This window comes from Lutra lutra, chromosome 1 (genome assembly GCF_902655055.1).
Source record: "Lutra lutra chromosome 1, mLutLut1.2, whole genome shotgun sequence".
NCBI classification, from domain to species: Eukaryota; Metazoa; Chordata; class Mammalia; order Carnivora; family Mustelidae; genus Lutra; species Lutra lutra.
The window spans coordinates 1,512,118-1,529,559 of NC_062278.1; the positions used below are offsets into that span (position 1 = coordinate 1,512,118).

The following is a 17,442-nucleotide window of genomic DNA, read 5'->3' on the forward strand; positions in this document are numbered from 1 at the left end:
CCCGCCCCTTCCCACCCCACCTCCGCCAGCCCCGGTGAAGCGCGGCAGGGTCGCAGGCTGGGGAGCCCCGCTCTCCGGACAGCCCCGGTTTGCTCTCCGTGCTCCAGGCTCCAGGGCATGCGGCCCGGACGGCTGCGTTCAGGAGAGCAGCCTGGGGGTGACTCCCATCCCCAGGGACCCCGTTGTGCTGCTGGGGACAGGCTGATGAGTCCAGAACAAAGTTCAGCACAAAAAGGGCTGCGGTGGGGGCCACACGGGAGCCCAGACTCAGCCAGGACACTAGCCACACCGTGTTCCCCGCCCCCCCCACAGTGGGAGTCAGCACCCACCGCTCGACCATGGCGGAGCCTGGTGGAAGCCCACGCGCACAGATGGGTTTGAGAAAGGAGGAGCCAGCTGCTGGCAGGGCCGGTGCCGTTACTCAGGAGAGACACAGAGGTGCTACCCAGCAGGACACTGGACAGATGACATCAGCTGCTTAAGGCCAAGGTGATGGGGACTGTGATTGACTCAAGGCCACATAAGGGGCTGGAATTTGTGTCCGTTTATATATTCAAGGCTTTACTGAGCATACAGTGTGTAGAAGAGGCAGGACTACGGCAAGTGGGCACGTCCTACTTGGGGGGAGAGCAGGCCCCTTCAGGGTGTCTTTGGCCAGGGTGTGCAGGACCGATCGGTCCCGTTCCAGAATGGCCCAACAGGGAACCAGGCGGTTCATAGGTGCAGAAAGAGACACCAGGCCTGAACATACAGGGGTGACTTCACAGCATGGACCCGGGCTGAAGCCACAGAGAAATGTCCCGGGAAGAAACCCCAGAAGACCCTCCCAGGCTTGACATCCCCGCGCTGTAAGAGCTGCCAGCGTGGGTCTCCGCTCGCTATCTGCCAGCCCAGGTCGGTGGAAAGGAGAGACCGGCTTCCTCTGGGGAGGACCTCCGGGGAGGCGGTGAGCAGCGCGGTGGGCACTCAGCACTTGGTCAGCCCCGGGCGGGGACACCTTCAGTTTTAGGGCCTTCTTTTTGCCTCTTCTGTGCAGTGCAAGTTTTCTCCACACAGAGAAAAGCGTGTCCAACAAAACGGGTCAGCTAGGAGTTTTCCAAAGTCCTGGGGCCTCTTCTCTCTCCATCTGTCCCGTGGTCCCCTGGCTGACCTCCTCCTGTCCACCCTTCCCACGCCCGCCCCTGCTGTCCTCACATTTCCATCTGCAGCCGGATCTCCCCATCTCCACCCGAAAATGTAGTGAAAAATCTTAAAACAGCATCCTCCCCTCCTTCACCCCCCGCCCCGCCGGCTCTGCTCTCGGTCCGGGAGGCCCCGCCCCATCCGCTCTGCCCTTCGTGGCGCTCAGCGGGGACCGGGATTCTTCGCTTTTCCCCTGACTCATTCTTCGGTCGCCCGAGGGCGCTCGCGGTCCGCTCTGCGCGCACCCTGGGCTTCTGGGTTTCCGGGCGGAGCTGGGGGGCCGTGGGGCTGCTGGAGAATCCGCTTCCCCAGGGCCTGGAGCCCCTTCGGCCTCCGCCCTCGGACTGCGGACGGGCGGTCTCCAGACCGCCGCGCGCCAAGGCCTGGGGTCCCACGCAGCCGCGGAAGGATGGATCCCAGGAGGTGCAGACTCCCCCGCGGCCCTTCCCTGTCCCCCCCCCCCCCGCCCCCCCCCCCCGAGCCCTAGTGAGGGACTTCCTAGTGAAGAACCCGTTCCGCGGACCCCACCAGGCTGCGCATGACAGCGGCCAGCGACCGCTCCCCGTAGTGCAGCCCCTCGCAGCTCTGACGCCGCCTGGGCCCGGTCACAGCCCCGGAGTTTGGACTCCCAGCCCTACCTGGCCCTAGGCCAGTGCCCTAACCCTGCCCTCGCCAAGTGCCCAGGGTCAGGACTTCCTTCCCGGGGTGTCATGGCCACCCCCTTGCCACCAGCCGGGGCCAACCTGGGTCCAGATAAATTCGCCTCAACGCTCCCCACTCAGCCCTGGGAATGTGTCCTCTCAGCCCGTTTCTGCCCCTCTCCCCGCACACTCTACTCCCTTCAACCCCTTCCTGGCCTGAGTCCCGGTCTCAGGGTGCCCCCAGGCCCCACTCCTGGCAGGAAGGTCCTTGCACGCGCCCCCAGGGAGCTGTCCAGGCTTGAGGTTGACTTGGCAAGGGAGGAACTTCTGGGGCTGTTTCCCCATTTCCGCGGTGTGGGTGCCAGTGCGGGGTTCTTGGGGAGACAGAGCCCCAGGCGCGCCCGCAGCAGCTGGCTCAGTGGGCTCCAGGGCCCTGCGAATGTCCGCAGCAAATGTGGCCTGGGGTTCGTGGCTCAGGGTCGGCGTGGGGTTGGCAGGGCTGAAATCCTGCGTACAACCCCAGCCCATCCTGCCCCGCCTGGGTGCTCGAGGGCGCAGGGATGGGAGGGCGTTTTCCCTCCCCCCTCCTCCATCTTCCGGACCCTCCCCAGCGTCCTGGACCCAGCGACTCTGGGAAGGAGATGCCATGCTGCAGGGCGTGTGGCCGACACCTGCCCCACTGGGCGCGTGGCTACAAATTGGGAGACTAAGGCAGGCGCCAGGTCCCGGTGTCCTCCGCCTGGCCTGGTCTCTGGGCGAGGAGCGCCGAGGCCACGCTCAGAACCTTCTCCGCCACCCAGAGGGCACACCCCCGTGCCCTTTGGCTTTGCTTCGGACACTTCAGGGGTTAAAACGATCGGTTTGAATTTCTGCGGGACTGCTGTGGTCTGAACGTCTCTGTAACCAGGGGAATTTCCAGGAGTCGGACCGCACGCGTCCCACGTGGCTCCTGGACAGTGCGGCGGGGCCCCAGGCCGTGCGCGTGTCTGCAGGGTGGACTGTCTGCGCCTGTCCGCGCCCAGGAATGCAACAGGAAGTTCAGATGCAAACGCTCTGGGGCTGTGCAGTTCCCGAATTTGGAAACTTTCTGGGTAAAAATAACGTGTCCAACTCACTGCGTGATGCTGGGGGTTGACTGGAGGAAGTGGTGAGCGAGGGGTGGGAGGAAGAGGCCCAGGGAAGTCGAGATTTCACCAGCGCGCTCTGCCCCCAGGGGTTGCAGGGTGGGGCCCGCCATCGCCCTTCGGGGGCGGCCGCAGAGCCCCAGGCCCCAAACGTCCAGCTCGGTTTCTGGCCTCTCCTTCCAGCCCTCCCTCCCTCGAGCTAGGCAGAGAGCTTCTGCCGAGGTTTGACAGTGCGATGAACTCAGTTTATAGTTAACGTCCTTTTCCGATTACAGAGTTAACACGTGGCTGTCGGAAACACTTTGGAAAACACAGAAACCTACTTTAAACAGCTAAAATCCCTCTGACTCCCTTGCCCAGAGGTGCTTGGCCATGAACGTCAGTTCCTCCCAGCGCCTTTCCCCCACCTGTCTGGGTCTTGCCGCCTTTTTAAAAACGTGAAATTTTCATGTTGCTCAGACGTGAGAAGGGGTAGGTCTCCATGGAGCCCACCCAGCACACAGCCCTGGGTCTCAGTCCGGCCCCCCCATCCTACTCATGTGAGCTTCAGTGGGCAATTCCGAGGGTGGCCAGGGTCACACCCAGATTAGGGCAAATGTTCCAACCACCCCCCAACCTGAGCCTCACCCCAGCTTAGGCGGCTCCTGGGTGCTCCGCCACGGGAATGGGATTTTCCTCTCCTACCCCTCTGCTGGATCTTATTCACCAGCCCTAGTGGGCTGGGCCCTGGACGCTGGGCTCTGACCTCTGCCCCACCTCCCCCTTTCCAGGCTCTTCATCTCAGCACCCCGAGAGGCGGACCCATCACCCCCACCTTTCAGGAACTGGGCTGAGGCCTCGCAGCCACCTGCCCAGCGGGGGCCTGGAACTGCCGTCCGGTCTTTCCAGAGCCCAGTGGCCCAGCCCTGCTCACTTGCCTGCTCCTCGGTGGGCCAGAAGCAAGACTGACCACGGGGCCCCACGCTGGAAAGGTGCTGCTGTTCTCTTGAGAGAGAAAACAGGAAGAAGAGGACAGAAAAGGCTGCCCCTAGCCTGCAAGGGCTTCCCAGGTGAAGGAGGGTGAGATTTTCCTGGATAGCTCCTTGGGGGAGAGCTCTCGGCTGGGACCCCGATCCAAGGCGGGGGACGGGAAGCAGGTGGGCAGAGCTGGAGCACTTCACGGGAGACCGGGAAAGGAGGCCCCTGGCCCCAGCTGGCTGCCCACGAGGGTGATGTGGACCCAGGGGGACAGGCACAGGAACACTGACCTCTGGGGCTTGGGGGTGCTGGTGGGGAATTGGGGAGCAGAATAAAATGCCTGGATCTCCTCTGCAGAGGAGGAGTAGTCTTGAAACTGGTGTGGGAGGCCAAGAGAGAAGCTTTTGGAGAGAGAAAAAAGGCCCCTAGGGTTGACTTCAGCTTCATGGGATCCTGGTTCTGTCCCAGGACCTGAGGTCCTCCCGTCCTTCTTCCCCAGCACCGAGTGCCTTCCTAGTGCAGGCCCAGCAGCCCCGGGGCTCAGAGTCTGCTCGGGGCTCCGGACCCAGCATCCCATCAGACCCCCTGGAGCCAGTGAAACAGACACTCGGGCCCCCCCCCCATCAGGATTGAGATCCACAGGCTGGGCGTGCGCCCCGGGTGTGCGTTCCTCACACGGACCCTGCCCAGCACTTAGGCCAGGATTTCCAGGTTCCTGTGTGTACTTCCTCCTCTCCCACCCAGCGGCCTCCCCAGGGAGCCACCGGTATGGAGCAGGGCTCTGCCTGCTCTGAGCCCAGCTAAGCTCGCTTACATACGGCGGGTCGGAGGCTTCCCTGGTGCCGCAGAGCAGTTTCCACGGCAGCCCCGTGACACATGCCTCCTGCTGTTCCCGCACTTTCTCTGGGCCGGGCCTGTTCTCTGTCCCCGTCGGCCCATAACCTCACACCGACGGAGGGGAGGCCAGTGATCACTGACCTCATGGACAGGTGGGGAGCCCGAGGCCAGAAGCGACTGCTTGTCACCACAGCCAGGAGGCTGGACAGCAGGAGAGGGAGAGAGAAGCTCAAGCAGACCCTGCTCTGAGCACAGAGCCTGATTCGGAGCTCAATCTCACAACCCTGAGATCATGACTTGGGCCGAAATCAAGAGTCAATGCTTAGCCAACTGAGCTATCCAGGTAGCCCCAAAAGAAATTTCCTATAACTCCAGGTATAGACACTCCCCTCAAAAAAAGAAAAATCTGCTGTAATTTGATTGAGAGCTCCATGCTTCCTGGAACCTTGTGGCTGCCATCTTTCTGATGATTTGCAACTTCACACTTATTGGGCACCTGCTGTGTGTGCCAGGCCTTTTGAGGAACCCTTTCATATGTCTTCATTTGTCCTCACAGTGGAAGCGGGGGTGAGGGAAATGGGGGCCCAAGGAAGAAAAGGGATTGGCTGTCTGGAGACGACTACCGCTACCAGTGGCCCCATCTTTCGGACCCCAAGCCCATGCTCCTCTCTCAGCCTAGCATCCATGCCCCCAAACCAGGCCCCTACGGCCAGAGGAGCTTAGAAAGCAAACATGGAAACTGAGCTCCTTAATCCAGGGTTGGAAGGTACAAAGTTGATTTGACAAAGGCAGCCAAGATGTCCAGTGGGCACACGTCCCTAAAGATGCCCAAAAGGGGCTTTATTTGACATTGGAAGAAATGACAAATTGAACAGGAAATGGCAATTTGGTAGGTACCATAAGGAGAGAAATGACCCTGGGACCTGGGTTAGGGTTAGACGGCTCGCCTGACCCCCTGGAACCCCCACCTGTCAGCCCGGTCTTCATACTGAAAGGAGAAATTAGATTCCAGGAGACCAGGAAGGCATTATGACCTTCCTGTTGTGGTAATGAGGATGTTAGCTCCTCACGCCCCCGCCCATCACATCTCTGTAGAATGATGAACAGTTTCATTTTTAAATTATTGTTTTTAAAATAGGCACCATGTCCAGCATGGAGCCCAAAATGGGCCTTGAACTCATGACCCTGAGATCAAGACCTGAGCTGAGATCAAGAGGCAGATACTCAACCGACTGAGCCACCCAGGTGCCCTCCAACAGTTCCATTTCTAACCTGGGCTCAGTGCTTTGGTTATTCTGACAGTGTAACTGTGCACTACTGAGCCAAGAGAACATTCTAGAATTACATTTTCTTCCTTATATAACTTCTGGTTTTCCCCCAGCATTGATAATTGCTTAACTTTTTCTGGCTCAATCTCCTTTGAAGGAGCCCTCCTTCTGCCCTCCAACAGGTCCTCAGTGTGACCTTCCACAAAGTCAAGTCTGTTGGTTAATCTTTCTGTTCTGGTGAGGGTTGGGCAGTCCCTGCTCAGGCCATAGGCCAGCCTCTGCCCTGGCCTCCTCCGGGTGTCTTTCCTTTAGCCGAGTTGGAAGGAGGAAGCCAGAAAGAGGAAGACTAAGGAGAAAAGACCTTCTGCTTGACATGAAGGTGTAGTTGGGTAGTAAGTGGGGATGAGGACACGTAGGCCAGCATCCAGGACAGTAGGTGGCTGGAAAGGGCCCAACCCCCAAACATCTTCCCTACCTTCTACGCTCGCCTGGCTGCCCTAGCACCCGTGTGGGCTGGATGACAGTAAGGATCTCTGTGGCCCTGGCAGTGTGGCTTTCTGCCCGTTGGTTTGGATCTGTGGGGGCTCCCGGGAGACAACTGTTCAGAGCACCTGGCGGGGCTGACAGTGTTTTCCGCTCTGCTCTGCCCTGCCCACCCCCCGGGAGCATGCTCGCGCCTCCTCTGCAGCTGCCTCGCAGGCTCCTCCACGCCCTTCCTTCTCCACAAAGGGAGCAGCAGCTGAATCAACACTGCAGAAGGAAGTTACTGTGAGGACGAAATTGAAAAGAAAATAAAAGTGAAGATCGGGGAGCGGTCACGAAAGGACAAGAGCTGGGGCAGGCGGAAGTCGCAAAGGGATGCAGGATAGGAGGGTGTCAGCTGGGAAATGTCACAGCCCTGCTGTTGGCCTGAATGCCACCACGTCACGGCAGCTTGGGCCAAGCTTGGCCTGAGAACAAGGGCCAAGCTTGTTCTCTGCCTTTTTTTTAAAAGATTTATTTATTTATTTGAGAGAGAGAGGGAGCACGCAGGGGACTGCTCAAGCAGAGGGAGGGGCAGAGGGAGAGAGAATTCCCAGCAGACTCCCAGCTAAGCACAGAGCCTGACTTGGGGCTGGATCTCAGGACCCTGAGATCATGGCCTGAGACGAAATGTAGAGTCAGACGTTTAGCAGACCGAGCCACCCAGGCGCCCCTGCTTTCTGCCTTCTGAGTGCTGGGTTGTGTTTCCCCGGTGCCTCCTCTGATGAGTGGGTCCCCCGTTCTCAGGCCTGGCTCGTCATACCCGCACAGCACCGTGGGCTGTGCTGCCTCGCTCTCCAGCATGCCTGGGAGTCTCTATAAAGGGAGCCTCACTTTGGCCATCATTAAACTATTTCTTAATCTTTGAGACCTCTTAGTGCTGTGTATTGTGGGAATGTGGCTGGGGGGTGGGGAGTGGGGCTGCGGGTGCCCAGGCCAGCATTCGGGACAGCCAGAGAATGGAAACAGCTGCCTCTTGCGTCTCTTCCTCTGTTTTACATCACTTAGGCTGCCCGCCCCCCCCCCCCACCCCATGCCCAGAATAATTTGAGGGACCGCCGCTCTTTCTGCCTTATAGCACTGTGACATGCTCGTCCCTGAACTGGGCCATGGTGTCCTGGAGGGCGCAGGCTGCATGCCCTCTGGGCATCTAACACAGCACTAGGCCAGGCAACACGTCCTCAACGAACACCGGATGAAATGGAGTTGATTTACTAGAAGGCTAGAGGGAAGTGACCACAGATGGAATTTATTGGGACTTTGGGGAAAAGATTTTTCCCAGAATTCTGTTCTTCCACCCCTGGCTTCAGCTTTTTTCAAAACACCAAGCCTCGTCTCTCATGCTCACGCCCCACAAAGGCTTCCGCTGGTGGGACCATCACTTCCTCTGTTTCACACCATTATTCCTGGATGGAGAAACCCCTTGGCACGCACCCCAGGACTCCCTGTCTCCCACCTCACTGCCCTAGTCACTGGCACCACACCCTGGTCTCGCCTGCTCCATGGTGCTGGAGACTGGATGTGCCATGGTCTACCTAGACGTTTCCCCATTACTAGATGTAAGTTAATTATGTTATAGATTCTAATGACCCAATAAAGATGCAGACACTTTGTGGTCCTGGTTATAGCTACCAGGAAGGACAAACGGTGTGCATATTAGCCACTTAAATAAGTGACACCAACTACCCGCCATTACCTCACCATCTTTCTGAATTTGCCCCGATGAGAAATGGTATCTCGTGTGGTTTTGGTGTCTGTCTTCCCAGTGTCCACTGAGTCTCTGTTCTGCTGACTTTCTTCACTTGAAGAATGCTTGGGATTCACTCATGTTGTTGAATTTCTCATATGTTCACATAATGCCATCAATTTGCCTCTAGGAGCTGCTTTACCTTCATCCCGTAGTACGACCGGCAGCATATCATTTCATTCCATTCAAAATATTTTCTTTTTTTTTTTTAAAGATTTTATTTATTTATTTGACACACAGAGAGACAGCAAGAGCAGGAACACAAGCAGGGGGAGTGGGAGAGGGAAAGCAGGCTCCCCGCCGAGCAGGGAGCCCAATACAGGGCCCAATCCCAGGACCGTGGGATCATGACCTAAGCCAAAGGCAGATGCTTAATGACTGAGCCACCCAGGTACCCCTCAAAATATTTTCTAATTTACCTTGAGACTTCTGTTTGACCCACAGAATATTAAGAAGTGTGGCGGCGCCTGGGTGGCTCAGTGGGTTGGGCCTCTGCCTCCAGCTCAGGTCATGATCTCAGAGTCCTGGGATCGAGCCCTGCATCAGGCTCTCTGCTCAGCGGGGAGCCTGGTCCCCCCCCTCTCTGCCTGCCTCTCTGCCTCCTTGTGATCTCTGTCTGTCAAGTAAATAAGTAAGATCTTTTAAAAAAAAAAAAAGTGTGTTATCTCTTTGGCCATTTCTCTACATCTTTCTGGTTATTTTCTAGTTAAATTCCACGCTGGCTACAGAACATACTGGGGGTGATTTCAGTTCTCTTGGAGGCGTGCAGGAGTCTGTCCTCCTTACTGAAGGTGCCACGCACACCCTGCGGCTGCTGGCTGACGTGTTTCAGATCGTCCGTGTACTTGCTGCACTTGTCTCCTTTCTAACAGACTGCTGAGGGGGCACTGACAACTGCAGTTTTAAGTGTGCGTTCGCCCCATTCTCCTTGCAGCTCTTACTGTGTTTGTGTGCCATGAGCCTGTTGTTAGGTGTATGCCCATTTACAAACCTTACACCTCATGGAATCGGCCCGTTACAGTTAAGTAAAGCCCCACCGGACTATCGATGGTTTTCACTGCTGCGACAGCTCGTGTGATTGAAATTAGCAGAGTACTTCCCTGTTTTCCACTGATCAGCACTGCTGTGGTTCATCTCCGTCTTCCTTCTTCTTCTATCCCTGTCTGTTGCTCTGTCTTTATTCCTCAATATCTATATTTCCAGTATCATTTCCCTCTGAAATCTTAAGATTGCTGTTAGAGCTTATCTGCTGGAGACTAATCTTCTCACTTTGCCTTCATCTGAGAATGTATTTACTTCTTCATTTGTGGGGAATAAGAGAACTGCAGGAGAATCCAAGGCTGGTGGCCCTTTCCTTTGAGTGCTGTGCCATTGTATCCAGGCTCTATGATATTTTTTTAAAGATGTTATTTATTTATTTGACAGACAGAGATCACAAGTGGGCAGAGAGGCAGGCAGAGGGAGAGGGGGAAGCAGGCTCCTTGCTGAGCAGAGACCCCGATGCAGGGCTCGATCCCAGGACCCTGAGATCATGACCTGAGCCAAAGGCAGAGGCTTTAACCCACTAAACCCCCCAGGCACCCCCAGGCTCTATGATATTTTTTAAAGGTTTACTTATTTATTTTTGAGAGAGAAAGAGTGAGTGGAGTGAGAGGCAGAGGGAGAGAATCTTCAAGCTGACTCCCCACTGAGCAGGGAGCCCGATGCGAGGCTCAATCTCAGGACCCTTGAGGTTATGACCTGAGCGGAAACCAAGAGTCAGATGCTTCACCACTGAGCCACTCAAGTGTCCCTGCCTCTGTGGTTTCTGGTGCTGCAAACCTCTACGGTTTGCAGTTACTCAATGCTCGTTCCTCTGCATGGAATGTGTCATTTTTCTCTGCTTGGTTTGAAGAATTCTCGTTCTTTTTTTTTTAAGATTTTATTTATTTATTTGATACAGAGAGAGAGAGATCACAAGTAGGCAGAGAGGCAGGCAGAGATAGAGGGGGAAGCCAGCTCCCCACTGAGCAGAGAGCCTGACGTGGGGCTCAATTCCAGGACCCTGAGATCATGACCTGAGCCAAAGGCAGAGGCTTAACCCACTGAGCCACACAGGTGCCCCTCAAATGCTTTTTCTATCAACCGTTCACTTCACTTCAGTAATGCAGATGTTATCCTGCAGGGGCCCAGGCTCTGTCTTTGCCAATCTCTTTTTTCTCTTTGTCATTCATAATGGTCTTCAAGTTCACTCACTTTCTTCCGTCTCACCATTCTCCCATTAAGACCAATGATTTTTTTAAATCTCTGTCACTGTATTTTTAATTTAAATCCCATCTTATTCTTTTTCATAGTTTTTTTTTTTTTATCTCTGCTGAAAATTGTTACCTTTGTATTTGTTTCAAGAGTGTTTTCCTTACTTAATGGACCATATTCATGATAGCTGATTTAAATGCTTTCTGTGGTAGTTTCAACACTGGATCATCTCAGAGTTAGTATTGTTCATTATTTTTTGTCTTACAAATTCCTGAGATTTTCTTTGGTGTTATTGTCATGTGAGTACTTTTGGATTGTATTTTGAACATTTTGAGTATTACTTAATAAGTCTCTGGATCCTATCTCCAACCTTGCTCATTTTGTTTTTCCTGTCAGGTCAGCCTGATTAGAAGCAGACCACAAGTTCAGATCTGCTTCCTGTAGGCTGTGGTTCCCACATGAGATCAGTTTTCACAGTCTTCACAGTGTTATTTGGATACATCTCACACTTGCATGACCCTGGGGCCAGTCTTTGACCTTGGCAATGGTCTGTATCATGTTTCAATGCTCAAAGCCTTTCCACACATGTCCAGCTCAAGGGTGAGTCTAGAACATCATACTAAGCTTCATGGGATCTTTTTCTAGACCTCCTTCTTATCCCCTACACTCTTTGCCTCCAGAGGCCTCCCTCCCTGCTCCTCTGGTTGTGAAGTGGGAGTTGTAGTGTCCGCACACTGCTGAGTATCTCCTGTGGCTACATTACCCTGGGCCACAGTCAAGATTGCAGTAGCTTCTGCTGAAATAAAATAAAATAATAAAATAAAATAAAATCTTCTGCTGCTCCCACCCTCTTGGGAGCACAGGTTTAGGGCAGGAATTGCCTCTAAGGCAAGACTAGGACAAAGAAAAGCAGGCATTTCTCCCTCTCTCTCTATCCATCAGGGCATCCCTTCCCAGCCCAGAGTCCAGAAAAGAGGGCTTTTCTTGGCCATATGCACCATGCTGTTCTGGGGTGCAGGATACCTTGAATTAAGCCAGCAGTTTTGGGGGGCAGGACACCCCCATATCAGTCTTTCATGAAGTTTTGATTTCTCGCCCCTATCTTTCAGAAAATTGTTCTGTTTCATTCTGTGTGATATTTTTAATTGTGATCAGAGATGGAGGGCAGTGTGCTTGCTTGGTCTCAGGAGGGACTGGAAGCTCCTGGTGACTTCTTTTTACTCCTAAATATTCTTCATTTTGTTTCATTTGTTACAGCTTCATTAAGGTAGAATTTACATGCCTATATTCACTAACTTTAGGTATACCACTTAATGATTTTAGCAAGTTTACAGAGTTGTGAAATCATCACCACAGCCCAATTTTAGCACATTTCCATGACCCCACACTCCTCTTGCTCATTTGTAGTCACTCCCTGTTAGTTCCTTTAAAAAAAAAAAAAAATCTCAAGACTACAGCAAAGTGTGAAGACCAACATCATCAACACCCACATACCCACCGTCCTAGTCTGTCAGATCTTAACGTTTTACCTTACTTTGCCCAGCATTTTTTCTTCTTAAAATGATAAAATTGAAGGTCTCTGCACTCATCTTCCAGGACTGCTCTCCCCTGTGCCTTCAGAGGTGACCACGGTCCTGAACTTAGGATTCATGGGCATATGGGTGTCTCCAGCATCACGCGGGCTACGTGGTCACACCATACAACCTTCTGCAGCTCATGCGTTAGAGAACATCAGGGTCAAGGTTTTGAGATGTGTCCTGCGGATACACACAGCTCCAGAAAAATACTTAAATTCCCGCGCATTATCCCGCCGTACGAACATCCCGTGCTGTGTCTACCGATCCTACGTTAGGTTTGCTGCCAGTGTCTCAGGATGCTGGGTTTTTTCTTCAATGTCACCCTTTGGTTAACATCTGATTTTCTTATACTGTGCCCATGAACTTGCCTCCTTGTGACCTTTGTGCTTTAGAGCATGTCGAGATGTCCTTTGTGGCTTAATACATGATCTGCTCGTCAGTTACAGAGGTCGTAACCCTCAAAGTGTTCACAAGCCTCCTCTGCATCTGTTTCATCTGTTCATTTCTGAGAGAAGGACATTAAAGACGTTTGCTGAGTTTGCATCTGGGTCCCTTGGCTTATGTGTTTGTCAGTTTCTATTCTATGTGTTTTGCAGCTATTTTTTTCCTTTTCTTTTTTTTTTAAGATTTTATTTATTTATTTGACAGGCAGAGATCACAAGCAGGCAGAGAGGCAGGCAGAGAGAGGGAGGGGGAAGCAGGCTCCCCGCCGAGCAGAGAGCCTGATGCAGGGGCTCGATCCCAGGACCCTGAGATCATGACCCGAGCCGAGGGCAGAGGCTTAACCCACTGAGCCCCACAGGCGGCCCTGCAACTATTTTTTCTTTGTGGATGATAAATTCCACAACCTCCATCATTCCTTAAGCATTTAATACTTTTTGCCTTGAATTATATACTTTTTTTTTTTTTTTTTTTGAGAGAGAGGGGTTGGGGCAGAGAGAGAGAATCTTAATCAGGCTCCACGCCCAGTGCAGAGCTCAATCCCAGGACCCTGAGATCATGACCTGAGCTGAAATCAAGAGTCGGAGGCTTCACCAACAGAGCCCCCCAGGTGCCCCCTGAGTTATACCTTTTGATATCATTTCTACCTAATTGTTAGTATTCCCTGGCGTGTGATGTGTCTATCATCCAGTCCTTTATTTCTGACCTTCAGTGTCTGATTTAAGTTTATCTGATAGACAGAATTTTTTGCACTTTTTCCTTTTTAACTGTGGTAAAAAACTAAAATAAAAACATAACATAGGGATGCCTGGGTGGCTCAGTCAGTGAAGCATCTGCCTTTGGCTCAGGTCACAATCCAGGGTCTTAGGATGGAGTCCCGCATCAGGCTCTCTGCTCAGCGGGGATCTGCTTCTCTCTACCTCTCCTCCTTGCTCACGCTCTCTCTCTCTCAAATAAACAAATAAACAATTTAAAAATCTTAAGAAAAAAACACAAAACATAAATTTAACCATGTATCCCACCATCTTTCCCATTTTTGAGTGTGTAATTCAGATGTTCTGTCCACATTGTGTGCAAACAATCTCCAGAACTTTTTCATCTTGCAAAACTGAAAGTATCCTCCTTCAGCAAATTTACACTTCTTTTTAAAGTTAAAAAAATTTTACTCCAGAAAATTTACAGTCGCGAAAATTGTCAGAACAGTTTCATGAATCCATATGCCCTCCACATTTGCTTCCACAATCTTCAACTTGGCCAGTCTTGTTTTCTTTATAGCCTTACCCACTGCTGGTGCAAAATGAAAAAAACTTTTGAAACATTTTAAAGAGAAAGGAGGAGAGTTTTACTGGAGCGCATGCGAGGACAGCTGCCCAGGTCGACAGTGCTCACGGGATGACAGTGCTCACGGGATGACCGCACTCAGGGACAAGCGTTGGTGTGGAGTTATGTATGTTTTTACACAGAGCTCCCTGTCACGACAACAAAGTGCATTCCAGAAAACAATAGACTGTCTCATCTTTAACCCACTCCTAGGTGCCATGATTCCTGAAATTCAGGAATATCCTAGAACATTCTTAGTGTATGTGATGCTACATGACTTTAATCTTAGAGGAGCCAGGGAGGGTTTTTTTGTTTTTCTTCTTTTTATGCTTGGAATGCTCCTTTTTGATTATTTTTTCAACGAAGCAGATATATGGTATGTGCTCGGGGCAGAATCGGAGCAGAAGTACAGCCCATGCTTCGAGGTTTTGCTGAGTCATTTTGACCTTGGGTAAATGTCCAGCTATATCTTCCCTGGGGGCCCAGGCGCAGGGCCTACGTGTATGGAAAGGCGAACATCTCCTTAATTTTCCCACCCTCCCTCCGTCACCCCTCCCCCCACTCATTATCTGGCAGCAAATCTGGAACATGGTACCTCGTCCTCCACAGATACTTCAGTGTGTAACTCTTAAAGGCGACAGCTCTTGAGTATAATCACAAAATTTATCACATCTAAGAAAATTAACAGCACTTTTCTTTGAAGATTTATGTACTTATTTGAGAGAGAGCGAGCGGGCACAGGGGGAGGAGAGGCAGAGGGAGAGAGAATCTCAGGCAGACTCCGTGCTGAGTGCAGAGCCCAGTGCGGGGCCTGACCCCAGGACCCCGAGCTCATGACCTGAGCTGAAATCAAGCGTCGCATCCTTAACCGATGGAGCCCGTTGGGGGCCCCAACCATAGTTTCTTAATATCACCCCCTCCATACATTGCGATTGGTTGATTTTCTCCTAAATCTCTTAACCCATGGGTTCCTGAGCCGGGTCTCCTTCCCCCACTCTTCTCCCTTGCACTTTGTGGTTTGTCTCCGGGGTTTTGCGGGTTGAAACCCTGTGGTGTCATTTAACACATGCCTCTGTCCCCTGTTCTTCCTGTAACCCCGTAGTAGATCTAAAGTCTTGGTCCGAGTTCGGTGCAGAAGTGACAATCGTGATGTCTATTTTATTAGTGTCTAAATTTGTACTGCCCTTTCACCCAGATTGCACCACAAAGGCGCGTGCACAGTGCGTGGTATCCGTCTCTGTGGTGTGGTGGCCAGTGACAGCCACTGCTTTATCTAGTGAGGCCGCGCCGGGTGTGGTGTGGGGACATTCTCCGTCTGTGCTTCTTTGCTATTCTCTCATCGTTCTGTACCGTCCGGATTCCCCTGATAGAGAGCGTGTAGTCGGAACTGATCTGTCTCTTTATCTTTAAGACCCGATGCAATAATTTGTTTATTCGAAGTGGGAGACGGTAAGCCCCTCCTAGGTGCTATGATTCCTGAAATTCTGGAATATTCTAGAACATGTGAAACCATTCCTGGGTTGACTGGGTGGTTCAGTAGGTTAGGCGTCTGACTCTTGATTTTGGCTCGAGTCATGATCTCAGGGTTGTGGGGTCGAGCCCCGTGTCGGGCTCTGCACTCAGCAGGGAGTCTGCTTGGGATTCTCTCTCCCTCTGCCCCTCCCCCCACTCTGTCTTTCTCTCTCTCTCATAAATAAATAAAATCTTAAGAAAAAAAAAACCTCATTCCTGATATCTTATTGTAGGTTTTTAATTTATAATCTTATTTTTTCTATTTCTTTTGTCGTTTTTAAAACAAAAATTGTCATATTTTCTTTTTTTTTTCAGATGTATACATCCTATTTATATCCTTAAGAAGGCTTTTTGATAGTTCTCACATGTAATATTAAATACTTCCCAACAAAACGTGCGTTGATGCACACCAGAAGCGGCAGCGTGCTCCCTGATCTCCGGCTCTGGTCCTGCGGGATTTCTGTTTCCGATTCTTACTATTTTTACATCTGTTTTAAAACCTGCAGTTATTAGGCCTCCTCATTTCTGCTTGCTCCCCTGCTCACCTTTGTGTCCCCATCCTCACGTCCGTGTCGGGTCTGTCCGTCTGTCCGTCTGCCTGCTTCTGCGGAGCGTCTGTGCACAGTGCGGGGAGCCGATACCTGGTCCTGCTCCGGCTGGAGGCGTCTGGCTTACCTCATCAATCCGTGTCTCCTCTCCTTGCCCCCGTCCCCACTCGAATCCCCCCCACCTCGTGGCATTTCTTGCTCTCTGTTCTGTCCTGCGAGGGCACTAGAAGCCCCCCGAGGGTGGCAGTGCCCTGTCGCTTGGGCCGCTCGTTGGGGTCTGGAACCTCTCCCGTCGCTGGGTGTCTGGTCCTCTCTGTCCCCGGGTCTCTGCTCCTGGGCGCTGCCGGTTGGACAGGCGTGGGCTCTGTGCACCTGCATCTGTCTGCATCCTCCTGCCTGTGTTGGGGCCGATTCTGTCCGGCTCACCGGCTCACTCCCAGGGTCACTGTGCTCCTGAGTCCCTGTCACACTTTTTGTTCCATGACCACAACCCTCAGTCCCACCACCTTGTTCTCCAATGGCTGCAGTCTGCAGGCTGGGCCCCTGTCCCAGCGTGCAAGTCTGCCATCCTCTGTCCCTGCAGGGCACGGCCCCCTCCGCCCACAGAGGCGAGTCCCGGGTGCCACCCTAGGACCATGCCCGCAGTACTCATCCCTCCCTTCACACCACTCTGCTCCTCACCGGAACGTGTGTAAGGAAGGGCAAGTCCCTCGCTGGCTCTTGGGGTCTTCCTCAAACACCCGTGGGCGGGGCGTGCGGGGGCCGGGGTCTGACGGCCACCTGTGGTGCAATCGCCCCATGCAAGCACTTCCTCCAGAGCAGCTTGGAACAGGAAGCACCGTGCCCTCCCCATCAGGGCTCGCTGGCTCATCCGCTCGACTGTGCAGCGGCCCGGCCAGGGTACCAACGGAGCTGACGCCCCTCCCTGCCCAGCCAGGATGCCCCACCGAGGTCACCAGGGCATCAGCGGGGTGAGTGGACAGGGGCTCCTCTGTGTCCAGGCTCGTTTTTCTAGAGGGGAACAGTTGGGCCCTGGGGCTCTTCCCTGGGGAGTGGCCCAGCCCTAGAGAGGGCCCTGCAGACCTGGTCCCCGTTACCCGCCCTGGGCTTGTCTGCTCTGGGCTCCCTTCTTTCCCGGAGATCCAGCAAGGGGACTGCTGTGCCCACCGTGGCCAGAACCCCACAGAGCAACGGGAGCGTCTGTAACCGGGGACAGGACCGAGCATGGCCAGAGGACAGGGCCTAGGCTCAGTCCTTTGCCACTGGGTCTATGGTCTCTTGACAAGTCCCAGACACTTACCGAGCCCCTGACGTGGGGGCTCTGAGGCCCTGCAGAGCCAGGAGGACGCTGGGGGGCAGGCGAGAACCCCCCAGAGGGGCCAGAGCGGGTGGAACCAGGGCCGTGTGGGGAGTCTGGGGGCCCCAGCCCGCCTTCCTCTTCCTGCTTGGGACCCCCTCCTCCCCACGCCCCCAAGGTTGCCGTGGTGGTCTGTCCCCCCAGAGTCTGTGTGTGTGAGTGTGTATGGAGGTG

The 17,442-nt window shown here is 53.4% G+C and overlaps 1 protein-coding gene across 3 annotated transcripts in view; it reads left to right on the top strand.

Moving 5' to 3' along the window:
- The first annotated feature begins 2,729 nt into the window (after positions 1-2,729).
- ITGB2 (integrin subunit beta 2) overlaps positions 2,730-17,442 on the top strand; it is a 36,646-nt gene continuing 21,933 nt past the window's right edge. The window contains exons 1-3 of one of the 3 annotated variants that reach the window (XM_047718264.1): positions 2,730-2,914; positions 3,718-4,006; positions 16,729-16,882. In XM_047718264.1, coding sequence (XP_047574220.1) covers positions 2,848-2,914; positions 3,718-4,006; positions 16,729-16,882 — 510 coding nt within the window. In that variant the 5' untranslated portion in view covers positions 2,730-2,847. Of the gene's footprint in view, positions 2,915-3,717; positions 4,007-16,376; positions 16,603-16,728; positions 16,883-17,442 lie in introns of those variants that run through there. The other 2 variants (XM_047718273.1, XM_047718284.1) reach the window with 2 other exon arrangements.